This window comes from Carcharodon carcharias, chromosome 1, assembly GCF_017639515.1.
Source record: "Carcharodon carcharias isolate sCarCar2 chromosome 1, sCarCar2.pri, whole genome shotgun sequence".
NCBI classification, from domain to species: Eukaryota; Metazoa; Chordata; class Chondrichthyes; order Lamniformes; family Lamnidae; genus Carcharodon; species Carcharodon carcharias.
The window spans coordinates 82,699,444-82,724,364 of record NC_054467.1 but is presented as its reverse complement, the minus strand read 5'-3'; the positions used below and the strand labels follow the sequence as shown (position 1 = coordinate 82,724,364).

Below are 24,921 nucleotides of genomic sequence, written 5' to 3'. Positions count from 1 at the left end.
ATTTTTTCTTGTTTAATAAATATTCTACCATGTTAAAAGTTCATCAGCAGACCCCTATGAATTTGCTCAGTAACCTTTCTCCATTATTTCTAAAAAAGTTAGGATCCACGAAGCCAGGTTTCACTCTGGGATCTGACTTGTCCAGTATTAACATCAGCTGCGATTGTAACAAAGTGGGGGCTCATCCAGAATCCAAACTCCGACTTTAAGTGGGATCTGTGAATCCTTAAAGAAACGAGCATGTGGAGGCACTGGACATAGGAGCTTGATTTGCTGTGAAGTATATGGTTGGAACTCAAAAATGGCTTTGACTGTTGCTAAGACTTTTCTGGGAGTAGAAAATGTAAGCAACAGATTATTTGAAATAAAAGCAAAAAACTGCGGATGCTGGAAATCCAAAACAAAAAAAAATACCTGGAAAAACTCAGCAAGTCTGGCAGCATCTGCGGAAAGGAACACAGTTAATGTTCTGAGTCCGAGTGACCCTTCAACAGAACTAAGTAAAAATAGAAGAGAGGTGAAATATAAACTGGTTTAAGGGGCGGTGGGGTGGGACAAGTAGAGCCAGTGATAGATGGAGATAACCAAAAGATGTCACAGACCAAAGGACAAAGAGGTGTTGAAGGTGGTGATATTATCTAAGGAATGTGCTAATTAAGGGTAGAAAGCAGAACAAGCAAGGTACAGATAGCCCTAGTGGGGGTGGGGTAGGGTGAAGGAATTGAAAAAGGCTAAAAGGTAGAGATAAAACAATGGATGGAAATACATTTAAAAATAATGGAAATAGGTGGGAAAAGAAAAATCTGTATAAATTATTGGGAAAAAAAGGGGGGGGATCGGAAAGGGGGTGGGGATGGAGGAGAGAGTTCATGATCTAAAACTGTTGAACTCAATATTCAGTCTGGAAGGCTGTAAAACGCCTAGTCGGAAGACGAGGTGCTGTTCCTCCAGTTTGCGTTGAGCTTTGTTCCAGTGAAGCTCAACGCAAACTGGAGGAACTGCACCTCATCTTCCGACTAGGCACTTTACAGCCTTCCGAACTGAATATTGAGTTCAACAATTTTAGATCATGAACTCTCTCCTCCATCCCCATCCCCTTTCTGATCCCCTTTTTTCCCCAATAATTTATATAGATTTTTCTTTTCCCACCTATTTCCATTATTTTTAAATGTACTTCCATCGTTTTATCTCTACCTATTAGCCTTTTTCAATTCCTTCACCCCAACCCACCCCCACTAGGGCTATCTGTACCTTGCTTATTCTGCTTGCTACCCTTAATTAGCACATTCCTTAGATAATATCACCACCTTCAATACCTCTGTCCATTTGTCTGTGACATCTTTTGGTTATCTCCACCTATCACTGGCTTTACTTGTCCCACCCCCCGTCCCTTAAACCAGCTTATATTTCACCTCTCTTCTATTTTTACTTACTTCTGTTGAAGGGTTATTCGGACTCGAAACGTTAACTGTGTTCCTCTCTGCAAATGCTGCCAGACTTGCTGAGTTTTTCCAGATTATTTGAAATCCTTGATTAAAGCTATGCTAAGAGAGTTAGCAGATAAATAGCAGAAGAAAGAAATAAAAGCAGGGTTTTGTAAGGATGATATGATTAAAATAATTACCAAGCATTTAGCGTTTAAAGGTGAGGGCCGCTTGTGAGAATGGATGTTATTTTTCTAAATATTTTTGGGGAATGTTACGTTATTCTGTGAAAAAGGCTGTGTGTGTGTGTGTGTGTATGTATATATATATATAAAATATATATATAAATATAATATATATATATATAAATAAATGATTTAATTAAGTTGGGGGAGAGTTATGAGAAAACAGGTTGCCTGGGAGGTTTAAGACATGAAAGGATGGAGGTGTTTGGTTTGAGGTACAAGTGAATAGGTTAGATCTGACATTTGCATTTTTAGATAAGTTGGGCATTTGTTTGAATATTAAAGGGAAGCTAGAGGTAACAAGAAACATATTTTCATTTTGCAGGAGTTTCATAAGTAAACAGAAGAGGGTATATGATATTTTATTGACCCAAAAGCAGAGACAAAATAGAAACATGAAGGATTTTATATTTGGAAGGGTTTGAGTTTCAAAGAGGCGTGAGGACACTGGAACTGAAGACAAAAAGGGGAAAAAGTTATTTTAGAGTTACTGTGGAAAGCTTAAGGTAGTTGATAGCTGGGGGCGGTTAGCTGTAGCTGTGGGCTATTGGCTGTGTGAGGAAGATCTCCTGGAAACAGTTCTAGGCTGGGAGAAGATGCAGTGTGAATCAGCCATCCAGTCAAGCCAGAAAAGTCTAGGGCTGCAACAAGCAGTCTTGTTCTGAAGTTCTGGATTTCCACAGCAGAGTGGGAGAGAGTTTAAGAGGTCATGTGGTATGCCTCTATTAAAGCTACAGAAGTTTGCCTTGGGTAATACTACTGGATTTTTATAGTTAAACATTTATAAGGGAGCGTTGCCTAAAAGGTGTTTACTTGTGGTCTGACCAAGTAGAGAGTCTTTTTGGGGGAATATTTTGTAAAACTAATTTTTAACTGCAACTGTAATTGTGTATGCTTATGTTTTCTTTTATTCTTGTTAACAAAACTTCTACTTTTAATTTTTAAAATCCCAAATGTGTTACTGGACCTCTTGCTGCTGAGATGAATACTTTTTCTTCTCGTTTTCAGAATACAATAAAAGAGTGTGGCCCGTCAGCCAAGTTTCCCTCTGCAATTTGGTTTTTGCAGCATTTAACATCGGCTGTGATCATAACACATTTAATTTGTATGAGGCAGAACTTCAGTTTTCATCTCCAGGAGGAAATTCCAGCTCATAGAACTGCTGGCCAATTGGAGGACTGACAGCAAGAGAGGTGACACCAATGGCCCGGCAAGAGGGACCCCCACTCCCTTAACGTCCAGCAGCCTGCAGGGTTAAACCTCTGTCCCCATGGCAGGTCTGGGGTGCAAGTCTGGTTTCGAAAGGACTATTAAAAATAGATACACTAGTGAGACCTGGGAACAGTGGCTGCCTGCTCACAATCCTGCTGTTCCATTTCACAGAGGCCTGGGGCAGTTGAAACTTCCTTCCAAGCCAAGCATGGGCTATGGTATTTCAGGGGATGTGTAGGAGAGAAGTGTTCTCAGCCTTGACTGCACAATCACGCAGGAACCCAAATGTTATTATGCAGGTCAGCTAATTGATGAAAGTAAGACCTGCCTGGTTTGTCCAGGTCTTGCTTTGAGCCTGGATCTTGTGTATAACAAGAGCCTCTTTAAAAAAAGGTTCAGAAGAGTAGTTGGCCTTATCTGCCAAAGAGTGGCTCAGTAACATCACACATTCTGCTGCTAGCCCTTGTAAGAGGCAGGATATTAAACAGTTGACCTTACCGTAACCCTGGATATTCTAGTGAGGTTAGAAAAGAAAGGACCACTGGTCCACAGTCTGCCTCACTTACACCAGTGGAGTATGGCTAGGCCCTCAGTTCCAAAGTGCCCAACTTTTTCATTTTTCCATCCGAGGGCTGTGACTCTTTCACAAACATAGTTCTCAAGTTCATAACTCTTGCCAAAGTCAGCACTGGCACAATTCCCAGCAATCACCTGTGCTTTTAATTCCCAGGGCAGTGCAATCCAAGCACGTCTGTAAGGAACAAAATTCCCAGCCTGCATCAATACAACTGGAAATAATTTGCACCATACAATGATCAAAATTTTAATGTTTTGACCTGCTTGCAGTAGGGGAGGCCACCAGTGGATTGGGAACCTGAAAGTTGCTGGAGTGGGCTTTGCCATGGTTTAACTCAGCTACTGCATTAGCATCCCACTTCTGGGTTTCCTGACCAATTGCAGAGGACACATGTGATGACGACCCACACTTGATAGTTAAAGGCTCAATATTCAAGAAGGACCCTGGCAGGATGCATTCATTAGAGGAGTGGCTAAAAAGATGAGAGCAACACAATGATAGATGCTTACTCTGGAAAAGCTGCCCTCTGGTTCTCTGAATCATCCCTGTAGGTCATGCTGTGAAGCCATGGTGACCGTTTGAGAAACACTGTTCCCAACAGATGGAAGTAATAGGCCAGCTTCTGAAATCAAGCAGGTATGGTTTGAAGTGGCTGAGAGCAACAGGAGTGTGTTACTTCGTACATAAATACAGTACCGAAAAAGGTGACTTCAAATATGTCATAATGGCAGAAAAAAACGAGTGGCATCCCACATTCAAATTGCAACAACCTCACTCTGACTTGCCCAGCATTCTCGTGGACAGCAGTCCTCAGACCATCTATCCTTGCAGCTCCACTCATTCCTCTCTCTCGACACCTCCTCAATTCCTCATCTGCATTTTCATCTTGTCATCTCACAACCATCTCTCACAATTACCCTCCATACTTTCAAAACATTCCATTTCTTACTGTCATAACTCTCTGGTTTCTCTCCTTGCAGGAGAGAGCACAGAACCTCAGGAAGCAACAGAGAGCCAAGGGCAGCCTCCATTCATGGCCCTCACCAATGCAGATCAGGCTGCCATGGAGATCAGCAGAGTGATGGAGCAAATGGCCATGGGAGATGCAGAGACGGAAGCCTCTCAAACAGAATTGGATATCATGCAGCCATATGGCACACTAACATTCACTCATGTTGAATTGATGTCACCGGTAACTAAAGTATGATAATCTGCACAATGTTGACTTGAACTTTTTCCCCTTGTCAATTCTAATTCACTTGTTAACCTTCCATTGATCCTTCAAGGATGATGTAAGAGCTGATGGGGGAGGATGTTGAGGAGTCATCAGGGGTGGTCTCTCATTCAGAGGAAACACTGTCATATGACTAACGCATGCCCTCCATCAGCTCAGATATGCACAGCTTGATGAAGCATTTAAGGCAAGCTTTGCCCAATCGATGCAGATGCTGGGTCTGTCAGCATTGCCAAGGCACTGCATGCAATTGGAGGAGTTCATCTCTAGCACGAGTGCCACAGTATTGCAGGCCATGGTGCTCATTGCCATCTCCAATGGGAGAGTAACTATTAGCATGGAGCATCAGGCATGGCAGGCCACTGAATGTATGCTGGCCCTCACCAATGGCCTGCACAATCAGTTTGCCAGTTGAAACATGACGGAGGAAAACCTCCGCTTGGCAATTCAGCACTTCACTGAAATGCAGCGAGCTGTTCTCCAGCTCTTGGTTAACAGGGAAGAAAAGGTGGGCTATGAGAAGGAAGGGAGAGAAAGGGCACGTGGAGGTGGGGACTCAAGGCATTCCCATTTCGCCCATGAACAATTCTCCCATCCCCAATCAGAGCCCTACCTGATGTCTCCTGAGCCAATGGTTGAGTCTGTCCCTGCACAAATGCAGGTGGGGTAATCTTTGGAAGGGTCCTAATGTGCTCCAAAGCCCAGAGGATGTCACCTATGGGCATCACAGCTGTCATAGCAGAGGAATGAGCAGCCTGTTTGTAGCTTCCCTGATGCTACAGGGGTTGCACTATGTAGAAGTTATAGGAAAGCAATGAGAAAGACTTTGTAGTTTCACAAGGAAAAACACACATGTTTGCAAGTACATCACTGGTCAATTTTATTGTAAATATTAAAATAAAAATAAACCTTATTTCAAACCCCTATTGCCCAACCATCTTTATTGCTGCATATGTCTGCCAAATGCCTATCAGCCTTGGGGAAAACAGGATGACCAGAGATGAAGATGAACAATGGGTGTCAATGGGATGGAAGGATCATTGACAGTGGGAGTATTATGGGGTGGTGGAGTGGCACTGGGATCAGTATTGATGTGCCATAAAGCTTCAGACAATCAGGTTAGCTGAATTGCGCATATATGATCCCATTATGGGCATCCCTGGCAGCTAGGTTAGTAGCTGCAGATAGTCTGACTACATCAGGCTCTTCTCCCTAAGAGGATGCGGAGTGCTCATCACCATCCTCCTCTTGTAGCATTATGTTGTGTAAGGCACAGCAGACCACCACCATTCGGAATACCTTTGCTGGTTCATTCTAAAAGCCAGATCTGTCCAGGCACCTGAATAGGATCTCCAATAATCCAGTGGCTTGCTCTTTAGACGCTCTTGTGCTCATGTCACTCCAGATGTACCATTCCTGTTCATCAGTTGTAGGCTTTCTCACAGGCAACATCAAAGGAGCCATTTGCTAACTCTGTTAGAAGTTGCAAGGGTTTGTAGGAGACCTGACTCGTGGAGAATGAAGGGACTATGGCAGCTTCCAGGATATCATCCATGGATATGCCTGATTACCTTCCAGTGGTTGCATACCAGCTGAACATTGATGGAGTGGATCCTTCTCAATTGATAAACATTCTTGGATAATCAGAATAATAGACTGCCAGGTGTATGCAGTCTATGACTCCCTGCACCTGTGCAAATCCAGCCACTGCAATAAATCTCATTCTGAGTGTTCTCATCAGTAGCAAAGTGGATGTAAGTGGCTGTCCTGACAAACATGACATTGGTCGCATGGGAGATAGACTTGTGGGTAGCAGGTTGTGAAATCCTAAAGATTTCAACAGCAGACCCCTGGAGGGAGTCAGAGGCAAAGAAATTCAGTGTTATGGTTACCTTGACGGCCACAGGGAAAGTATGCCTACCTGGCCAACTAGGAAGGAGGTCTTGATCCAGGAGACTGTAGATGTTAGCAATGATCTGCTGATAAAATCCAACACACTGTCATATAAGGAAGCATGTAATAAGAAAGGCAATTTGGCCAATCAAACTTTCCATTCACTCAGTACAATTTACTCTAATATGGAAAACTTCTTCTTAGCGCCAAGTCTTGAACCTTTTTGCCGTTAGCCATCTTCATTTGTCCTTTCTCAGGTGTTCAGATATTTCGCTGCTGTGACATAATGCCTAATTCTTGCCAAGAATAAGGGTACTATGGGGTAGTTTTTTTGGCGTTATTGTATGTGCATAATCCAGCACCTTTTCAGAGCAGAGAAAAGAGCGGAACACAGCATGGAGCACAGCCTAGCCAATTTTACTTCCATTTAAATTAATGGAAGGAAAATTGGGCAGGCTCCAAATTCAGCATGAGATCCTCTCTGCCAAATTTTAACTTCTGTGCTTCAAAGACAAAAATTTACTTCTATATATGTACAATGTAATGTATTGAGATTACTGATTAGTCTATACTACTTATTGTGAAAATCAAAAGTGATGTGTCAGATTTAGGTTTATGCACTATGAATCAAAGCCCAGTTCTGAAGTACTATCCACAATGTCACAATTGATGTTATTGCTAATTTCAGTAGTCACTGTTACCAGGGCAAATCAATCAATAATTATATAGTGCATATATAATAGTCTCTTTAAAGCATGAGCAATAATTATCTACTCAGACACAAATAAATCAATGAGGTTGCATGCACACAATGGTGTTGCAACTTGCTGGGTAAGGAGTAGTAGGAGCAGTATTCATGCTTTTAAATGCCTGCATGGTGAGTTCATAGTCACAGTTGTGCCTGCAATGATGGCTGATGAAAGGAAGCTGAGCATTTCATTAGAAAGAAGGAAGTACTAACTTTGTGTTAAGATAAATGTTGCCACCTCATGGTGAAGCCATAGGCAAAATTCTTCTGTTTAACTTGTGGTCCATTACTATTTTACATGATATTAGATACGTTAGTTGGAAAATTTGCATGACATTAAACTGTTCACGAAAATTTTAAGCTATCTATTCTTGCTCAACCCACTAATTTGGAAATTGAGTTGTGCAGAATATAAAGTACCAACAGTACTTATCTTTAATAAAGTTACACTTATTTTAGAAAGTAATTTTCAGAAAATAATAGAAAAATGGGAGATATTCAGGAAAACATTTTCAGAGATTTTTGAAGGTGAAAGACTATTTTTGAAACAAGTTTATTTCTTTACTTTGTGTGCAAAGCAAATCAAAGAAATGACACTAAGGAAGCAAAACTTAAGTAAATAAAAAGTACATGCTCGTTTTTATCTTCCACAGCCTCAGAATTTCTTTTTCCCCCTTATGAACATGTCCCTCCCTCCTAACATAAAACTTATGCCAAAATTGGGGGAGCTGTCTCACAGACTAGTCAAGCAACAGACTGACATAGTCATAATCACGGAATCATACCTTACAAGATCGTGTTCCAGCCACCACCATCACTGACAGGACAGGCCCAGCAGAGGTGGCAGCACAGTGGTATACAGTCGGGAGGGAGTTGCCCGAGAAGCCCTCAGCATTGACTCCGGACCTCACGAGGTCTTATGGCATCAGGTCAAACATGGGCAAGGAAACCTCCTGCTTATTACCACATACCATCCCCCCTCAGCTGATAAATCTATGCTCCTCCATGTTGAACATCACTTGAAGGAAGCACCGAGGGTGGCGATGGTGCAGAATGTACTCTGGGTGGGGGACTGGCCGAGCCCTAAAGTACACAGCTGCTAGGCTGGGTTTGCAGGTGGTGAGGGAACCAACAAGGGAAAACATACTTGACCTCATCCTCAACAACCTGCCTGCCGCATCTGTCCATGACAAAATCAGTAAGAGTGAACACTGTGCAGAGGCGAAGTCCAGTCTTCGCAGTGAGGATACTCTGCATCCTGTCATGTGGCACTACCACCGTGCTAAATGGGATAAATTTCAAACAGATCTAGCAACTCAAAACTGGGCATCCAAGAGGTGCTGTGGGCCATCAGCAGCAACAGAATTATTTTTTTATTCATTCTTGGGATGTGGGCCTCGCTGGCTCAGCCAGCATTTATTGCCCATCCCTAATTGCCCTTGTTTAGAGGGCATTTATGAGTCAACTACATTACCGTGGGTCTGCAGTAACATGTCGGCCAGACCAGGTAAGGACGTGTACTCAACCACAATCTCATGGCCTGGCATATCCCCCACTCTACCATTACCACCAAGCCTGGGAACCAACCCTGGTACAATGAGGAGTGCAGGAGGGCATGCCAGGAGCAGTACCAGGCATACCTAAAAAAGTGACAATTGGTGATGCTGCAATACAGGACTTATTGTGTGCCAAAAAGCATAAGCAGCAATAGATAGATAGGGCTATGCGATTCCACTACCAATGGATCAAATCTAAACTCTGGAGTCCTGCCACATTCAGTCATGAATGATGGTGGACAATTAAACAACTCACTGGAGGAGGAGGCTCCACAAATATCCACATCCTCAATAATGGAGGAGGAGCCTTGCACGTCAGTGCAAAAGGCTGAAGCATTCGCAACAATCTTAAGCCAGAAGTGCCGAGTGGATGATCCAACTTGGCTTCCTCTGGAGATCTCCAGCATCAGATGCCAGTCTTCAGCCAATTCGATTTACTCCACATGATATCAAGAAATGGCTGAAGGCACTGAATACTACAAAGGCTATGGGCCCTGACAATATTCCAGCAAGAGTACCGAAGACATGTGCTGCAGAACCTGCCATGCTCCTAGCCAAGCTGTTCCAGTACAGCTACAACACCGGCATCTGCCTGGCAGTGTGGAAAATTGCCCAGGTATGTACTGTACACAAAAAACAGAACACATCCAACCCGGCCAATTATCATACCATCAGTCTACTCTCGATCATCAGTAAAGTGATGGAAGGGGTCATCAACAGTGCTATCAAGCAGCAGTTGCTTAGTAATAACCTTCACACTGACACTCAGTTTGAGATCTGCCGGGGTCACTCAGCTTCTGATCTCATTACAGCCTTGGTTAAAAATGGACAAAAGAGCTGAACCCCCAAGGTGAGGTGAGAGTGACTGCCCTTGACACCAAGGCAGCATTTGACAGAGTGTGACATCAAGAAGCCCTAGCAAAACTGCAATCGATGGGAATCGGGGGAAAACTCTCCACTGGTTGGAGTCATACCTAGCACCAAGGAAGATGGTTGTGGTTGTTGGAGGTCAATCATCTCAGTTCTACGGCATCACTGCAGGAGTTCCTCAGGGTAGTGTCCTAGGCCCAACCATCTTCAGCTGCTTCATCAATGACCTTCCTTTCATAATATGGTCAGAATTGGGGGCGTTCACTGATGATTGCACAATGTTCAGCACCATTCATGACTCCTCAGACACTGAAGCAGCCCACATCCAAATGCAGCAAGACCTGGACAATATCCAGGCTTGGGCTGACAAGTGGCAAGTAACATTCACACCACACAAGAGCCAGGCAATGGCCAATTCCAACAACAGAAAATCTAACCATTGCCTTTTGACATTTAAAGGCACAATGAACATCCTGGGGGGGGGGTTACTATTGACCAGAAACTCAACTGGAATAGCCATATAAATACTGTAGCTACAAGAGCACAGAGGCTAGAAATCCTGCGACAAGTAACTCACCTCCTGACTCCCCAAAGTCTGTCCACCAACTACAAGGTACAAGTCAGGAGTGTGATGGAATACTCCCCACTTGCCTGGATGAGTACAGCTCCCACAGCACTCAAGAAGCTAGACTCCGTCCAGGGCAAAGCAGCTGGCTTGAATAGCACCCCATCCACAAACCTTCACTCCCTCCACCACCGATGTACAGTAGCAACAGTGTGTACCATCTACAAGATGCACTGTAGTAAATCAACAAGGCTCCTTAGACAGCACCTTCCAAACCCATCTAGAAGGACAAGGGCAGCAGATAGATGGGAACACCACCACCTGGAAGTTCCCTTCCAAGTCACTCACCATCCCAACTTGGAAATATATCACTGTTTCTTCACCGTCGCTGGGTCAAAATCCTGGAAATCCCTTCCTAACAGCACTATGGGTGTACCTACACCACATGGGCTGCAGTGGTCAAGAAGGCAGCTCACCTCCACCTTTTCAAGGGCAACTAGGGATGGGCAATAAATACTGGCCCAGCCAGCGAAGCCCACATCCTGCGAATGAATTAAAAACTCTGTCCAGATGTTTCATGATTTTGAAAACCTCTATTAAATTTCCTCTAAACCTTCTCCAAGGAAGACAGTTCCAAGTTCTCCAAACATGTATGCAACTGAAGTTCCTAATCCTTGGGAGCATTCTCGTGAATCTTTTCTGTGCTCTCCCTAATGTCTTCATATCTTTCCTGAAGTGTGACACTCAAAATTAAATGCAGTACTCCGGTTGAGGCTGAACCAGTTTAACATAACTTCCTTATTTTTATTCTCTATGTCCCTATTAATATAAAGCCTAGGATTCTGAATGCTTTATTAACTGCTCTCTCAACCTGTCCTGTCACCTTTAATGATGTATATACTCCCATGTGCCTCTGGTTTAAACCCTTTTAGAATTGTACCCTTTATTTTATATTGTCTTTCCACTTTCTTCCTACTAAAATGAACCTCTTCACCGCTTTGGTTCCACATTGAAAAGTACTCTGTGCTTAATATTGTGATTTTTTTGAGTAAAAGTTTAATTTCTTTTATTCTAGATAACCTCAAAACACAGTTGTAGAGTATATTATAGAACAACCTCAAACTGATCCAGGAATCTTATGTGCACTTTCAGAATTCCAATTTTATTATATGAGAACCTTGATGGCAGAATGGATGTGGTTATATTGGTGCTCAGTTGGTGTCCTGGGGAAGTGCTCAAGTGTTATCAGTCATAGATTTAAATAGCAATTCTGATCTCTTATAAGCCATCAAGACTTGGCTTTACTAGGTCAGTGGGCTCCTTTATATGAGGACAACATGGTTGGTGTCAGGAAAGCCAGTATTCATTCAAATGATAGTGCTGCTGGTTGCAATTAAGTTGAAGATTGACAGAGTGGAATCATTTCTCATCGACATAGGTGGGAGCATTGACAAAGTTTCACTATGTGCGTATAATTTATGGTTCTTTGGACCCTTGAGAATCCATGTGAAACTGCAGTGGTTTGGCATTTTTGCTGGGGAAGGTGAAGAACTGACTTGCTTTTGCAAACTGCAACTTTGACTTCATGAAACTGTGCTCACCTGATTACTTAAGGTTACTAATATCTCCAATAGCAGCTTGCATCGACCACAATCAAAAAAAGCATAGTTATTTGAGTTGTGGGCCAAGTAAACCATACTGATTTTCCGAAATGGGGTCAGATAGGCTAACCTACAAATCATCAACCTGTCTAAAAAGGTAGGGAACACTATTCACCACAAAGCATGAAGCCAATTAAATTATATAATTTTTCAAATCAATAATCAAGAAACACCAAAATGAAATAAATCAAAACTGTTCTGGATTGTTTTTCAGTCACGCATTATTGCCTCAATCATCCAACTCTACATAGGTTAAAACATTTATACAGCAACCAGTACATAATAACTTAAATGGTTCTCAAAAAAAGCTTGAGCTTATCCATAATATTGCTCAAGTCTTATTGGAAATTAATCCTACTCGCCTACCCTTTTACTTCTTCCCTGAATCTTCCATTGCTCAGCTTTTTGTCTTTACTCTTTCATGGGATGTGGGGTAACTGGCAAGGTCAGCATTTGTTTCCCATCACTAATTGCCCTTGAACTGTGTGGCTTGCTAGGCCGTTTCAGAGGGCAGTTAAGGGTCAACCACATTGCTGTGGGTCTGGGGTCACATGTAGGCCAGGTGAGGATGGCAGATTTCCTTCCTTAAAAAGCACATTATCTGAACCTACACCCCGCCGCCCCTGCCCCCCGCCACTGTGCCAACGCCCCCCCCACCTCCGCTCCACCCCCCCAATTCCACAAAACCTAAATTTATCTTTTTGGGATACTGTGCACAAATAATAATCAATGCTCCCACAGAATTGCAGTCCTCCTGTTCTCCCAAAGTTTAACCCTCCCTCCAAATGCCTCCATTAAATCTAGCCCTCTCCATCTCCCCATCCATCAGGGCTATCAAAGCACGAATGTATCCCAAATCCCAGTCTTCTCAATAACAAATGTTGAGTGCTATAAATCACTGCCCATCAAAGTTCTTGGAGCTCTGTCATTACTTCATAACTTGCAGGCTTCAAACTTCTCTCAAACACTCTGCGTTCCTACAACCCAGAGAACTCCTAACTTACAAAACAAGTGCCCTAAAACTCCAGTTCACGGAACTGACCCCAATGTCCACCCTCCTCCACCCTTTAGAGTTTCAGATTCCATCCACTACATCACTTCACTGCCCTCAAGTGGATCTTTCCCAAACTGCTGCATCCATTTTCATTTCTGGCTGGAAATGCCTTTAATTCAAAAAAAGGGGATGCAAATTAAGCCCAGCAACTACTGGCCATTCAGCTTAATCTTGGTGATGGGAAACTTTTAGAAATGATAACCTGGGACAAAATTTACAATGACTTGGAAGGATGTGGATTAATTAAAGGAAGCCAGCATGTATTTGTTACAGGCAAGTCACGTTTAACTAACTTGATTAGGTGCACTGGTGAGATAACACAGAGGGTTGATGAGGGTAATGCAGTTGGTTTGGTGTACATGAGCTTTCAAAAAGCATTTGATAAAGTGTCACATAATGGGCTTGTCACCAAAGCTAAATTGTATGGAATAAAAGGGACAGTGGCTAGCATTGATCCTAAACAGAATTACCTGGAAAAACTCAGCAGGTCTGGCAGCATCGGCGGAGAAGAAAAGAGTTGACGTTTCGAGTCTTCATGACCCTTCGACAGAACTTGAGTTCGAGTCAAAGAAAGAGTTGAAATATAAGCTGGTTTAAGGTGTGTGTGTGGGGGGCGGAGAGATAGAGAGAGAGAGAGGTGGAGGGGGGGGGGTGTGGTTGTAGGGACAAACAAGCAGTGATAGAAGCAGATCATCAAAAGATGTCAACAACAATAGTACAATAGAACACATAGGTGTTAAACCACACACACCTTAAACCAGCTAATATTTCAACTCTTTCTTGGACTCGAACTCAAGTTCTGTCGAAGGGTCATGAGGACTCGAAACGTCAACTCTTTTCTTCTCCGCCGATGCTGCCAGACCTGCTGAGTTTTTCCAGGTAATTCTGTTTTTGTTTTGGATTTCCAGCATCCGCAGTTTTTTTGTTTTTAGCATTGATCCTAAGTTGGCTGAGGAAATGGAGAACAATGGTGAACGGTTGTTTTTTGAACTGGAGGAAGGTAAATAGTGGGGCTCCCCAGGGATTAGTGTTGAGGTCACTGTGCTTCTTGATCGATATTAATGAGCTAGACTTGGGTGTGCAGTGTATTAATTCAAAATTTACAGAGGACATAAAATTTGGAAGTCTTGTGAACTGTGAGGACAATAATGATAGGAGACACTGATTTAAGGGAATGGCAAAAGAACCAAGATGGCATGAGGAAAAACCCTCTTTTTAAGCAAAAAATGATTAGGATCGGGAATGCACTGCCTGATAGCGTGGTGGAGGCAAATTCAAGCGTGGCTTTCAAAGCAGAATGGGACAATTACCTGAAGTAAAAGTTTTGGGGGGCTAGGAGAAAGGGTGGGGGAGTGAGACTGGCCAAGCAGCTCTTGCAGAGCACCAGATCGGACATGACATGCTCAATAGATTCTGTGTAGTAAACATTCTAGAATTCATCCTAGTTCCTGCTCCCATGTCCAAAACCTCCCATGTGCTAAAGCCAAGCCACACCAACCTCCTGCTTCCACTTTACCCTCAATGCATCTCAGCCTTTCACTTGTCGCTCTCTCTCATTTGCGTGTGTCCCAACACCTCCCAGCAATGTGTCTCAGCCTGATTCCACTGCACAGCTCCAGTTTGAAAGGTGCCAACCATCTTGCTGCACGTGGTGCTTTTTTTTTCCCCTATTCCTGCCCTGGACAAAAGCTAAATATCTGTGTAAAACTACAGACAGATTAGAAGTGACAGAGGAAGAAAAGGAAAGACCAAGTTGGTAAAACAAAGGGCAGAATCATCCCAGATTTGCAAAAAAAAATGTGGCAGTGCTTGGGAAAAAGGATATTTCATCTGGCGGCCGTAATGATGACTTCTCGCGCCGTATTATCCCATTCCCAGCGTGTCCTGTCTCATTAATAATACATTCCCGGGAAACACGCTGGATCGCTGGTGGGGTGGCATGTGATTCGTCCACCCCGCTGTCAGTAAACAGGGGGCTAAAGGCCACTGCACAAAGCAAGCATCTCTAAGGGATCAGAAGCTGCTGCAAAGTTATAGCTGCCAAAGAAAGGAAACATGCTGCCCCCAAATTTAGGAATGCCTTTCTCGGGCACCTACTACACACAGTAGAGGCCCGCCTTGAAGTCCTTTACACCTGCTCTAGGTGAAGACCATCAAGCAAGATCAACAATCCAGTATGGGAGATGGTGGAGTGGTGGTCAGTGCCAATGAATGCCCTGCAAAAGAGGACAGCCATCCAGTGCCGAACAAGGATGAATGATCTCCTCCGTTCTGCCAGGGTAAGTCACTCTTCTCATCACTCTCAACTCACACACTCATAAACCCATCACACACCCACAGGGTCTCAGTCACGGCCAGTTCAAGGCTCATCACCATTCACTCTCTCAGACAATCTTCATCTGCCCTGTGGGTTGTGTCCTCATTCTGTCCATGGCACCACTCACCACCCACATATGCCAGGCATCCTTCTTACACTCTCTCCATCTGTCCACATGCAGGACAAGCTGGCACACAACAAAAGCGAGAAGTCGCAGACTGGCAGAGGAATGGCTGACATCAAGGTCAGCGCAGGCTTTGAAAACAGCCATCCAGCTGGCCAGCAACAATCTGGACTGTTCCTGTGTTGAGGTAGGTGGTGTTCAACCAAGTGAGGATCCAACAGTGTAACATCCATCAGATAACCATACTGAGTGAGTTCCCCTGTTCCACAGTCCACTGCCATGCACTGATTACTGCTCCTTGCTTTTGCAGGCACATTTGGGAAGCAGCCAAGGTGGGTCCATGACTAAAGCCTCAGACACACCTTGGAAGAAGAATCTGATGACACGCTAATTGAAGACCTGTCAGAGCGCTCACACCTACCATCCACCAGTGCAAAGACACACACCTTGGTGGGACCTAGTGCTAGACTGGCGTCGAGGTCACAATCTGGTGAGCACATTGCACTGTCTAATCGGCAGCAGACGGCGGCAAGGCCTTCCCAGGTTTCCAGCATTCGGAGAACTGATGGAGGCCAGAAATCTGCTGAGTCTGATGTCAGATGAGGAGCCTCTGGACTCAGGCATACCTCAAGTTGCTGGAGCTTGAAAGGCTAGCTCAGGAATATTAGGAAAGGATGTTTGGTGCACTCCTCAGATTGCAAAGCATGATAGAGAACCTTCCACCTTCAGTCTGAGGTGATAGCGCCAGCATGCCAAAGCGAGGTCAACACTCATAAGACGGTGACCTCCATGGAGACCTGGGTCCAGGACAATGGTCCTGCACTGCTGCGCGGGCTGAAATTCATTGCTGATGCCATGGTTGGCTTCCAGCAGTGCCAACGCAAGCAGGGCAGCTCGGTCTCACACCAGCTTCCCCTTCGTCTCAAGGAGTCAACCAAGGGCCCTCGGGCACCCATAGGGAGAGGGATCATCAGGTGCACACCCTGGGACCATCCACCCAGGTGACTCCGGGAGTATCCAGCTCATGTGAATCCTCTCTTCCTGTGACCCCAGCAGCTTCAGATCCACAGGCCAAGGAGGGTGCCACTGCCACACAGCAGGACCCTGAAAGCAGGCCAGAATCCTCCAAGTCTCAGCCCTCCAGAGGACACCTGCCAAAGTCAACACAAAGTCAAGAGCTGCCTCCACCCCTGCTGTGAATGTCGGGGACGCACGCGCACACACGCACACACAGTGGCAGAGTTAGGAAGATTAAGAAGTAGTTGTTACACAGCCTGGGCATGGGAGTTAATCACTTGTACTTAATGTTCACTATTGTAAATAAACTCCCAAGAATGTCTCCTTGCTTCTTGTTATGATGAGCAGTGTTCGTGTCATTCAGATGTGAAACCTTGGTTCCTGCACAAGATAAAGGCAGGTGTCTCAGTCCAGGGCCTCTTCCCTGGGCAGTGTGTAACTTTCAGACTGAAGCGATGGTCCAGCTTAACACTCACTGGACACATTAGTGATGCTTGCACTTCGATGGTGCTTGTCATTGCTGCCAGAATGTCCTGGGTAGGTGTCACTGAGTTCCGTCATTCTCTCTGTGTGCTCTCAGTGCCTTTAAAGGTGAGGCTGGACGATACCCGCCTCCCCCTTCCCCCCTTGGAGGATCTGTAACCAGTGACGCTGTGCTCCTGAAGAGTTCAGGTGCTGGAGGCTGACAGAGGATCAGGTACATTTCAAGTTTCACAGCTGTATCTCCATGATATGATCACAGTGCAAGCGAGCTGCCCTCAGCCAATACAGGAGTCAGACATTCACGAAGGCAATGTGAAGATCTATGGAGTCTCCTCACTGCATTTCATCATCCTCCTCCTGGAATCTAGCGACTATCAGGGCCTCCACTGTGTCTCCAACACGAGTCTAAGCACTAAGGATATGCGTGCTGCCATCAGCCACACAGGATTCATACATTCAAAGGTGCAAGATAAGGATGTCAGGACTGTTCTCAATGCATCGCATCATCATCCTCCACGAATCATGTGGCTACGAGGGCCTCCCGAGTGCGCCAGCCTCGTCTGACCAGTGTGATGGCCTCACGCCGGCATCCGTGCCTTCCAGGACCTCATCATCGTCACCCTTTTTGATGTCTTCCTCATTGAAAGATACGTGCAGCTCCTCCATCACCTCCTCAGCCAAGAACTCCACCTGTTGCAGCACCAGGTTGCGGAGCACACAGCAAGTGATGGTGGTGTGCGACACCCTCTGGGGACTTATTGGAGTGCTCCACCAGTCCTGTCGAGGCACTGGAACCTTATTTTCAAAATGCCTATCGTTTGCTCTACTAAAGTCCGGGTCACAGCATGAGTCTCATTATACCGTCGCTCTGCTGCAGTGAGGCCGCTCACAGGCTTCATCAGCCATAACCTCTATGGGTAGCCCCTGCCCCCGAGAAGCCAACCCTGCAGTCTCTCTGGACCCTGGAAGATGTCAGGGTTCTGAGACCTGCTAAGGATATAGGAGTAGTGGACGCTCCCTGGGAATCGTGTGCAGACTTGAGGATGTGTTTATGGTGGTCACACATCAGCTGAACATTCAGCGAGTGGAAGCCCTTGTGGTTGGCCTAGTTGAATGCTTGTTGCCATGGAGATCTAAATACCATCTGAGTGCGCCCAGCATCTGTGGAAAGCCAGAGATCTGCGCAAATCCCAGTGCTCTTGCTTCCTGGCTTTCCTGAGCCTTGGCTAAATGCATAAAGTTCTGAGTTCGCGAAGATGGCATCCATGACCTCCTGGATACACTTGTGCGTAGAGTCTTGCGGGATCCCACACAGGTCATCTGTGGAACCTTGGAAGGAGCTACTGGCCTAAAAACTGAATGCTGCAGTCACTTTCATGGCTGCCGGCAGTGGGTTCCCTCCATGTCGCCAAATCCTGCAGCAGCTGGTATATGTGATCAACCAGTTCCCTAGACATGCGCAGTTTTCGGCAACACTGGTTCTCGGTCATCTGCAGGAATGACAGACACTGCCTATAGGCCCTGGGTCTAGCGAGGTACCTATGTGTGATGGCTTGCTGTGGATCTTCAGCTGCGTGCACAGCACGCCCCGCTGCCCCTTTATCTTGAGGCAGGCGCTCCTCCCCATGCCAAGCCAGGCACCTCTGCCGCTCCCTTCTTCTTCTTCTCTGATTTCTGCAAGTCATGAGACATACTGCTAAATCACCAGGCTCCATGATCCTGATATTCTCCTCCTGCAGGATCAAAGAGACAGTTGTGTGGGTTAGCATATATGTTCTAAAAACCTCTCTTGCTTAAGTCTGAAGGCCCGTTCACACACGCAGGGGAGTGCTCGCCATCGCCTGGACGGCCAGTGTGTAGTGCGCTCATTGGCTGTCTGAAACCTCACCTACCTCCATCCCACTCTACTTGACCGACTGGCGGCAGCTTCGGCCATTGGACTGCGGTCTCAGTTCAGGTGCAGGCATTCTCCTAACCCACACAGCAAGGCTGCGCTGTTAGCTTGAACCATAATGGATACTGGTTCAAACCTTAACAAAGACATTGTAAGGGGCTGTGAGCGTCTCTACCAGGGACTGCACCATGGCCACCTTTCAAAAGGGGATTGTACAACTTGCCTAGTCAGCCAATTGCTCTGCTGCACTCTAAAACTCACATTAATTTGCAGTCTGCACCCAAGGGATGAAATGTTCTGGAGCATTTGGTGGCACTCTCATGCTACTGCATAGCTTGAGTGGGCAGAAAAGCTTCAGAGGGCCAACTCCATGCATGTCAATGAAGGTGCTAAGTGGTCTCAGCTGTGGAAAAATGCTCACTTTTGACAAGCTTTTCCAAGTGTGTGGCCGCTTTTCTTACCACCGGCCCCCCTCCCCAACCCCATCATGTGCTTGAGTATTTCCTTCAGTTTGTGGTGTCTTATCCCAATCCTCCACCCATTGGCCTGACCCGCACGGGAGCTCTTGCCCCAGCACTGCACTGAAAACCAGCCTGGAAAAAGCGACTTACCTGTGACCCCCTGCAAATGTGCCCGTCTAGCCCTTTCTTCCTTGATGTCTTGCAGGCAATGCTTGCGAGCACTGCGCAAAGTTGTGTGCACTCACCCCTGGGTTCCCCTTGAAGTACAGTTCACCAGGTGTATGCCTTTTAAAGGCAGTTGTGAAGCACAGCATTCTGAATCCATACTGGTAGGTTTGACTCTGGGGTGGGGTGGTGTGTGCAGGGGTGGTGATGAATCCAGCAAGCAGAACTTATAATTAGATGCAATTGTATTAAAATGACATTCCCGACATGCAGCAACGGGAAACACAGCCAACCATTGACAGGTGGAGGAGACGATCACAAACTGATTTCATGACAGCGTAACACCAATTTTTGGCCTTCTCGCCATACATGACACCCGACACCAGACACCAAGGGGGTCAGAGAATTCCGGCCAAAAAGTGAGAAGATGATTCAGAGACATGTGTGTTGACACTATAACAAGAAAAGAAAATGTCTGACAACCAGAGTAAGAAGAGTAAGAGATAAATAAAGACAAAAAGGGAGATATAGAACAATAAAAGAGTAGTAAGTATGACATGCAAATTGCAATAAGAGAGAGACTTTGTTTCTTTTTCAGATAACACTTCAAAAGTACTTAATTAACTGTAAAGCAATTTAGGACTTCCTGAGGTTGTGAAAGGCACTATATAAATGCAAGCTGGTTCTTTATTTCTCCCTCCTGTCTTCGTTCAGCGTGACATCTATTTTTGTTTAATTTTGGCTCTGTGAAGCACCTTGGAATTTTCATGTTAAAAGTACTATATTTCCCCATTGTAAAACCTTGTCCTAACATTCAACTGGTGATGTGCCTGACATATACCACATAAAAAAGTTTGCTATGTCAAATCACTGCAATCAAAACTTGGGAAACAAGAAACAGGTGAACACAAATAAAGATTAAGAAAACTAGCTAATGCAAATAGCGTGAAAATTAGGTGTCGCATCTAAGAAGACATTCTTACCCATTGTCTACTCCATTTAATCCCACCTTCTTTCCAATATCTCCAACCATTACTCCAGGCATTGGAAGCAGAGTCTTGGGATCTCTGATCTAAATACATTTTGATTTACAAGGAAGTCAAAATTAAAAAGAGACAGTGGATTAGAAATTGGCCTTTCACATTTGAAACCAGAGTTCAAACCCAGACTGAAGAACAGAAAAGCTCCTCCGAATGCTAGCTGTAAATGCGCTTTTTAATTAGTTTGGCAATCTCCATCTATATTCCAATGGGTATTGGCCTATTATCCCTAATTTGACAAAGGGCACAGGATGGCTGACTTGGAAAATGAAAGATGTTTCTTATATTTGCTTTGAGATTGGAGCAGAGGCACATTATTGAGACAAAGTCTTACTCAGTCTATCCATCCTACACCTGATTTAGAAGCTCTGGGTGCTGACGCACTTGTTGCCTACTCTGCTCCGACAGATTTCCGAGAGACTGTGCGCTATATATTTGTGAAATGCACAGCAACGTCGAATCAGGGGAATACTTTGGTGCAGTGGCAATCCAACCATTGCTGCCGCTGCACAGAAGATCCAGACTATAGATCAAAACTGACAAACTTGCTTTCTTTGTGGTACAATTTAAACATCAAAACAATCAAAACTGTTTAATAAATGCACACATCTGACAGCAGTAATTACATTTATAAAATATACTACTGGCTTCAGATCTGCAGTGGATTTCTTATAATTAGTATCCCAAGCATTTAAAAACCACATTACTGGAGAACAGGGCAGAATTGATACAAATCTATTTTTAATATTATGTTTCCATGCAGTGCTGCAAAATTTTTCAGAGTACCCCATGCTGCTAATTTCCAGTAATGTCATTGTCCATGGCCACGCCATTGAACTGAAGTGCCCAGGTACCACTGGGAAGTAAACATAAGAACATAAGAAACAGTTGTCCAAAGTAGGCCATTTGGCTTTCAGCTTGTTCTGCCATTCAACAAGATCATGGCCAATCTTTTACCCTAACTCTACTTTCCTGCACTATCCCCATATCCCTGAATTCCCAAAAATCTATCAGCCTCCAGCTTAAATACACTCAATGACTGAGCATTCACAACTCTTTAGGGCAGAGAATTATAAAGATTCATTTCCCCTTAAGTTGAGAAATTTCTCCTCACCTCAGTCCTAAAGGGCTAATGCCTTATTTTGAGACTATGACCCCACATATTCCAGATTCCACAGCCAGGGGAAATATTTCCTTTGCATCTACACTGTCAAGCCCCTTAAGAATTTTATAAGGTTCAATTAGATCACCTCTCATTCTTCTGAACTCTCTGGAATCAGTCTAATGAACATTTATTGCAAGTTATGTCCTTTCTTAGATAAGGAGACCAAAACTGCACACAGTACTCCAAATTTGGCCGCACCAATGCCCTGAATAATTGTAGAACAACTTCTTTATTCTTATGCGTGAATCCCTTTGCAACAAAAACTAACGTATCATTTGCCTTCTTAATTGCTATATCTGCATGTTAACTTTCGGTGATTCATGTACAAGGACAATGCAAACATTTCTTGGTCTCTCATCATTCAAAATAAACCCTGTTTTTTTTATTTTTCCCACCAAGGTGCATAAATTCACAATTGGCCTAATTGAATCAATGGGAAGAGGATTATCAGGGAAAGAGTAGGGCCCATTAGGGACCAAGGGGGCAATCTATGGATGGAGCCAGAGGACATTGGTAGAGCGCTGAACGAATACTTCATATCCGTCTTCACCCAAGAGAATGAGGATGAAGGTATGGAACTCGGGGAGAGAGACTGCGAGGTTCTTGAGCAAATTGATATAGATAGTGACAAGGTATTGGAGGTGTTGGCAGGCTTAAAAGTGGAAAAATCTCCAGGTCCAGTCTGTGTCCCAGACTGCTGAGGGAGGCAAGGGAGGAGATTGCAGGGGCTCTAACCCAAATTTTTAATTCCTCTCTGGCCACAGGGTGGGTGCCAGAGGACTGGAGAATAGCTAATGTGGTTCTGCTATTTAAGAAAGTTTGTAGAGATAAGCCAGGGAACTACAGACCAATGGGTCTCACATCAGTGGTAGGGAAAATATTGGAGAAAATTCTGAAGTAGAGAATCTATCGCCACTTGGAGAGACAAGGTTTGATCAGGGGCAGTCAGCATGGTTTTGTCAGAGGGAGGTCATGCCTAACAAGTTTGATTGAATTTTTTGAGGTGACCAGGTGTGTAGATGAGGGTAGTGCAGTTGATGTAGCTTATATGGATTTCAGCAAAGCCTTTGACAAGGTCCCACATGGGAGCTTTATAAAGAAGGCAAATGCACATGGGATACAGGGTAATTTGATAAGGTGGATTCAAAATTGGCTTAGTTGCAGGAGACAGAGGGTGATGACAGAAGGCTGCTTTAGAGACTGGAAGCCAGTGTCCAGCGGCGTACCACAGGGATCTGTGCTGGGTCCCTATTATTCGTCATTTATATAAACAACATAGATGGTAGGGAGTAAGAAAAGTAAGTTTGAGGATGACACAAAGATTGACCGGGTGGTTAACAGTGAGGTTGAGTGTCTTGGGCTACAAGAAGATATAGATGGGATGGCCAAATGGGCAGATAAGTGGCAGATGGAATTTAACCCTGAAAAGTGTGAGGTGATACACTTTGGAAGGAGTAATTTGACAAGGAAGTAGTCAATGAACGCCATAACAGTAGGAAGTTCTGAGGAACAAAGGGACCTTGGCGTGTGTGTCCATAGATCTCTGGAGGGGGAGGGGCATGTTAGTGAGGTAGTGAAAAAGGCATATGGGACACTTGCCTTTATCAATCGAGGCATAGATTACAAAAGTAGGGAGGTCATGTCGAAGTTGTATAGAACCTTGGTGAGGCCACAGTTGGAGTACTAGGTGCAGTTCTGGTCACCACATTATAGGAAGGATGTGATTGCACTGGAGGAGGTGCAGAGGAGATTCACCAGGATGTTGCCTGGGAAGAAACATTTAAATTATGAAGAGAGGTTGGATAGACTTGGGTTGTTTTCGTTGGAGCAGAAAAGACTGAGAGGCGACCTGATCGAGGTGTAGAAGATTATGAGGGACATGGACAGGATGGATAGGGAGCAGCTGTTCCCCTTAGTTGAACGGTCAGTCACAAGGGGACACAAGTTCAAGATGAGGTGCAGGAGGTTTAGGGGGGATGTGAGGAAAAACTTTTTAACCAGAGGGTGGTGACAGTCTGGAATGTGCTGCCAGGGAGGGTGGTGGAGACGGGTTGCCTCACATCCTTTAAAAAGTACCTGGATGAGCACTTAGCCTTGAATGTTATGACATGCCATGGGCCAAGTGTTGGTAAATGGGATTAGGTAGGTAGGTCAGGTGTTTCTCACATGTCAGTGCAGACTCGATGGACTGAAGGGCCTCTTCTGCACTGTGCGATTCTGTGATTCTGTATCCCATTTGCCATATTCTTGCTCAATCACGCAACCTGCTGATATCTCTCTGCAGTCTCTTTGCTTCCTGTACTGCTCACTTCCCCACTTAACTTTGAATCATTAGCATACTTGGATGTGTTACAATCAGTCACCTATTTAATTCATTAACATAGATTTAAATAGCTGAGGTTTAAGTACTTGCAGTACCCCATTAGTTATAGCCTGCCAACCCAAAAATGTCCCATTTATTCCTAATCTGGTTTCTGTCCATTAGCCAATCCTCAATCCCTACTAATATACTACCCCCAATCCCATGAATCCTAATTATTTGTAACAAACTCTTCTGTGGCACCTTATCGCAAGTATTTTTGTAAATAAATACATTACATTCACTGGCTCCCCTTATTCATTTTACTAGTTACATCTCAAAAAACAGACTGGTCAAACATGAATTCCCTTTCAAAAATTCTTGACAACTCTGCCTAATTATATTGTGAGGTTCTAAGTGTTCTGTTACCACTTCCCTGATAAACGATTCTAGCATTTTGCCCACAACTGATGTTAGGCTAACTGGGCTATACTTTCCCATTTTTTCTCTTCCTCCTTTCTTAAAAGGCAAGGTTATGTTGCTACCTTCGATTGCTTGGGGGCTGTTCCAGAATCTGGAAGTCCAAAACCATTGTGTCCACTATCTTTGCAGCAAACTTTTCTAAAACTGTAGGGCGCAGGTCATCAGGTATAGGGGTTTTGTCATTACTTAACTCTATTAATTTCTCCAGTACTATTTCTTTATTTTTGATTTTTAAGTTTTTTATTCTTGCTAGACTCTTGGTTTCTCATTATTACTAGAATATTTTTTGTATCTTTTACCCTTGAAGACAGATACAAAATATCTGTTTAAAGTCTTTGCCATTTCTTTATTCCCACTATGATTTTACTTATCTCTGCCTCCAATTGTCCCATATTTACTTTCACTAATCTTTTCCTGTTTATACATCTATAGAA

At 44.4% G+C, this 24,921-nt stretch overlaps 1 protein-coding gene across 2 annotated transcripts in view; it reads right to left on the bottom strand.

Moving 5' to 3' along the window:
* acox3 (acyl-CoA oxidase 3, pristanoyl) overlaps positions 1-24,921 on the bottom strand; it is a 211,894-nt gene that overhangs the window by 155,815 nt on the left and 31,158 nt on the right. For both annotated transcript variants that reach the window (XR_005944229.1, XM_041197722.1), the window contains exon 7: positions 20,484-20,572. Coding sequence is in view for 1 of the 2 variants with exons in the window: in XM_041197722.1 (XP_041053656.1) it covers positions 20,484-20,572 (89 nt within the window). In the remaining variant the exon portion in view is untranslated. The remainder of the gene's footprint in view (positions 1-20,483; positions 20,573-24,921) is intronic.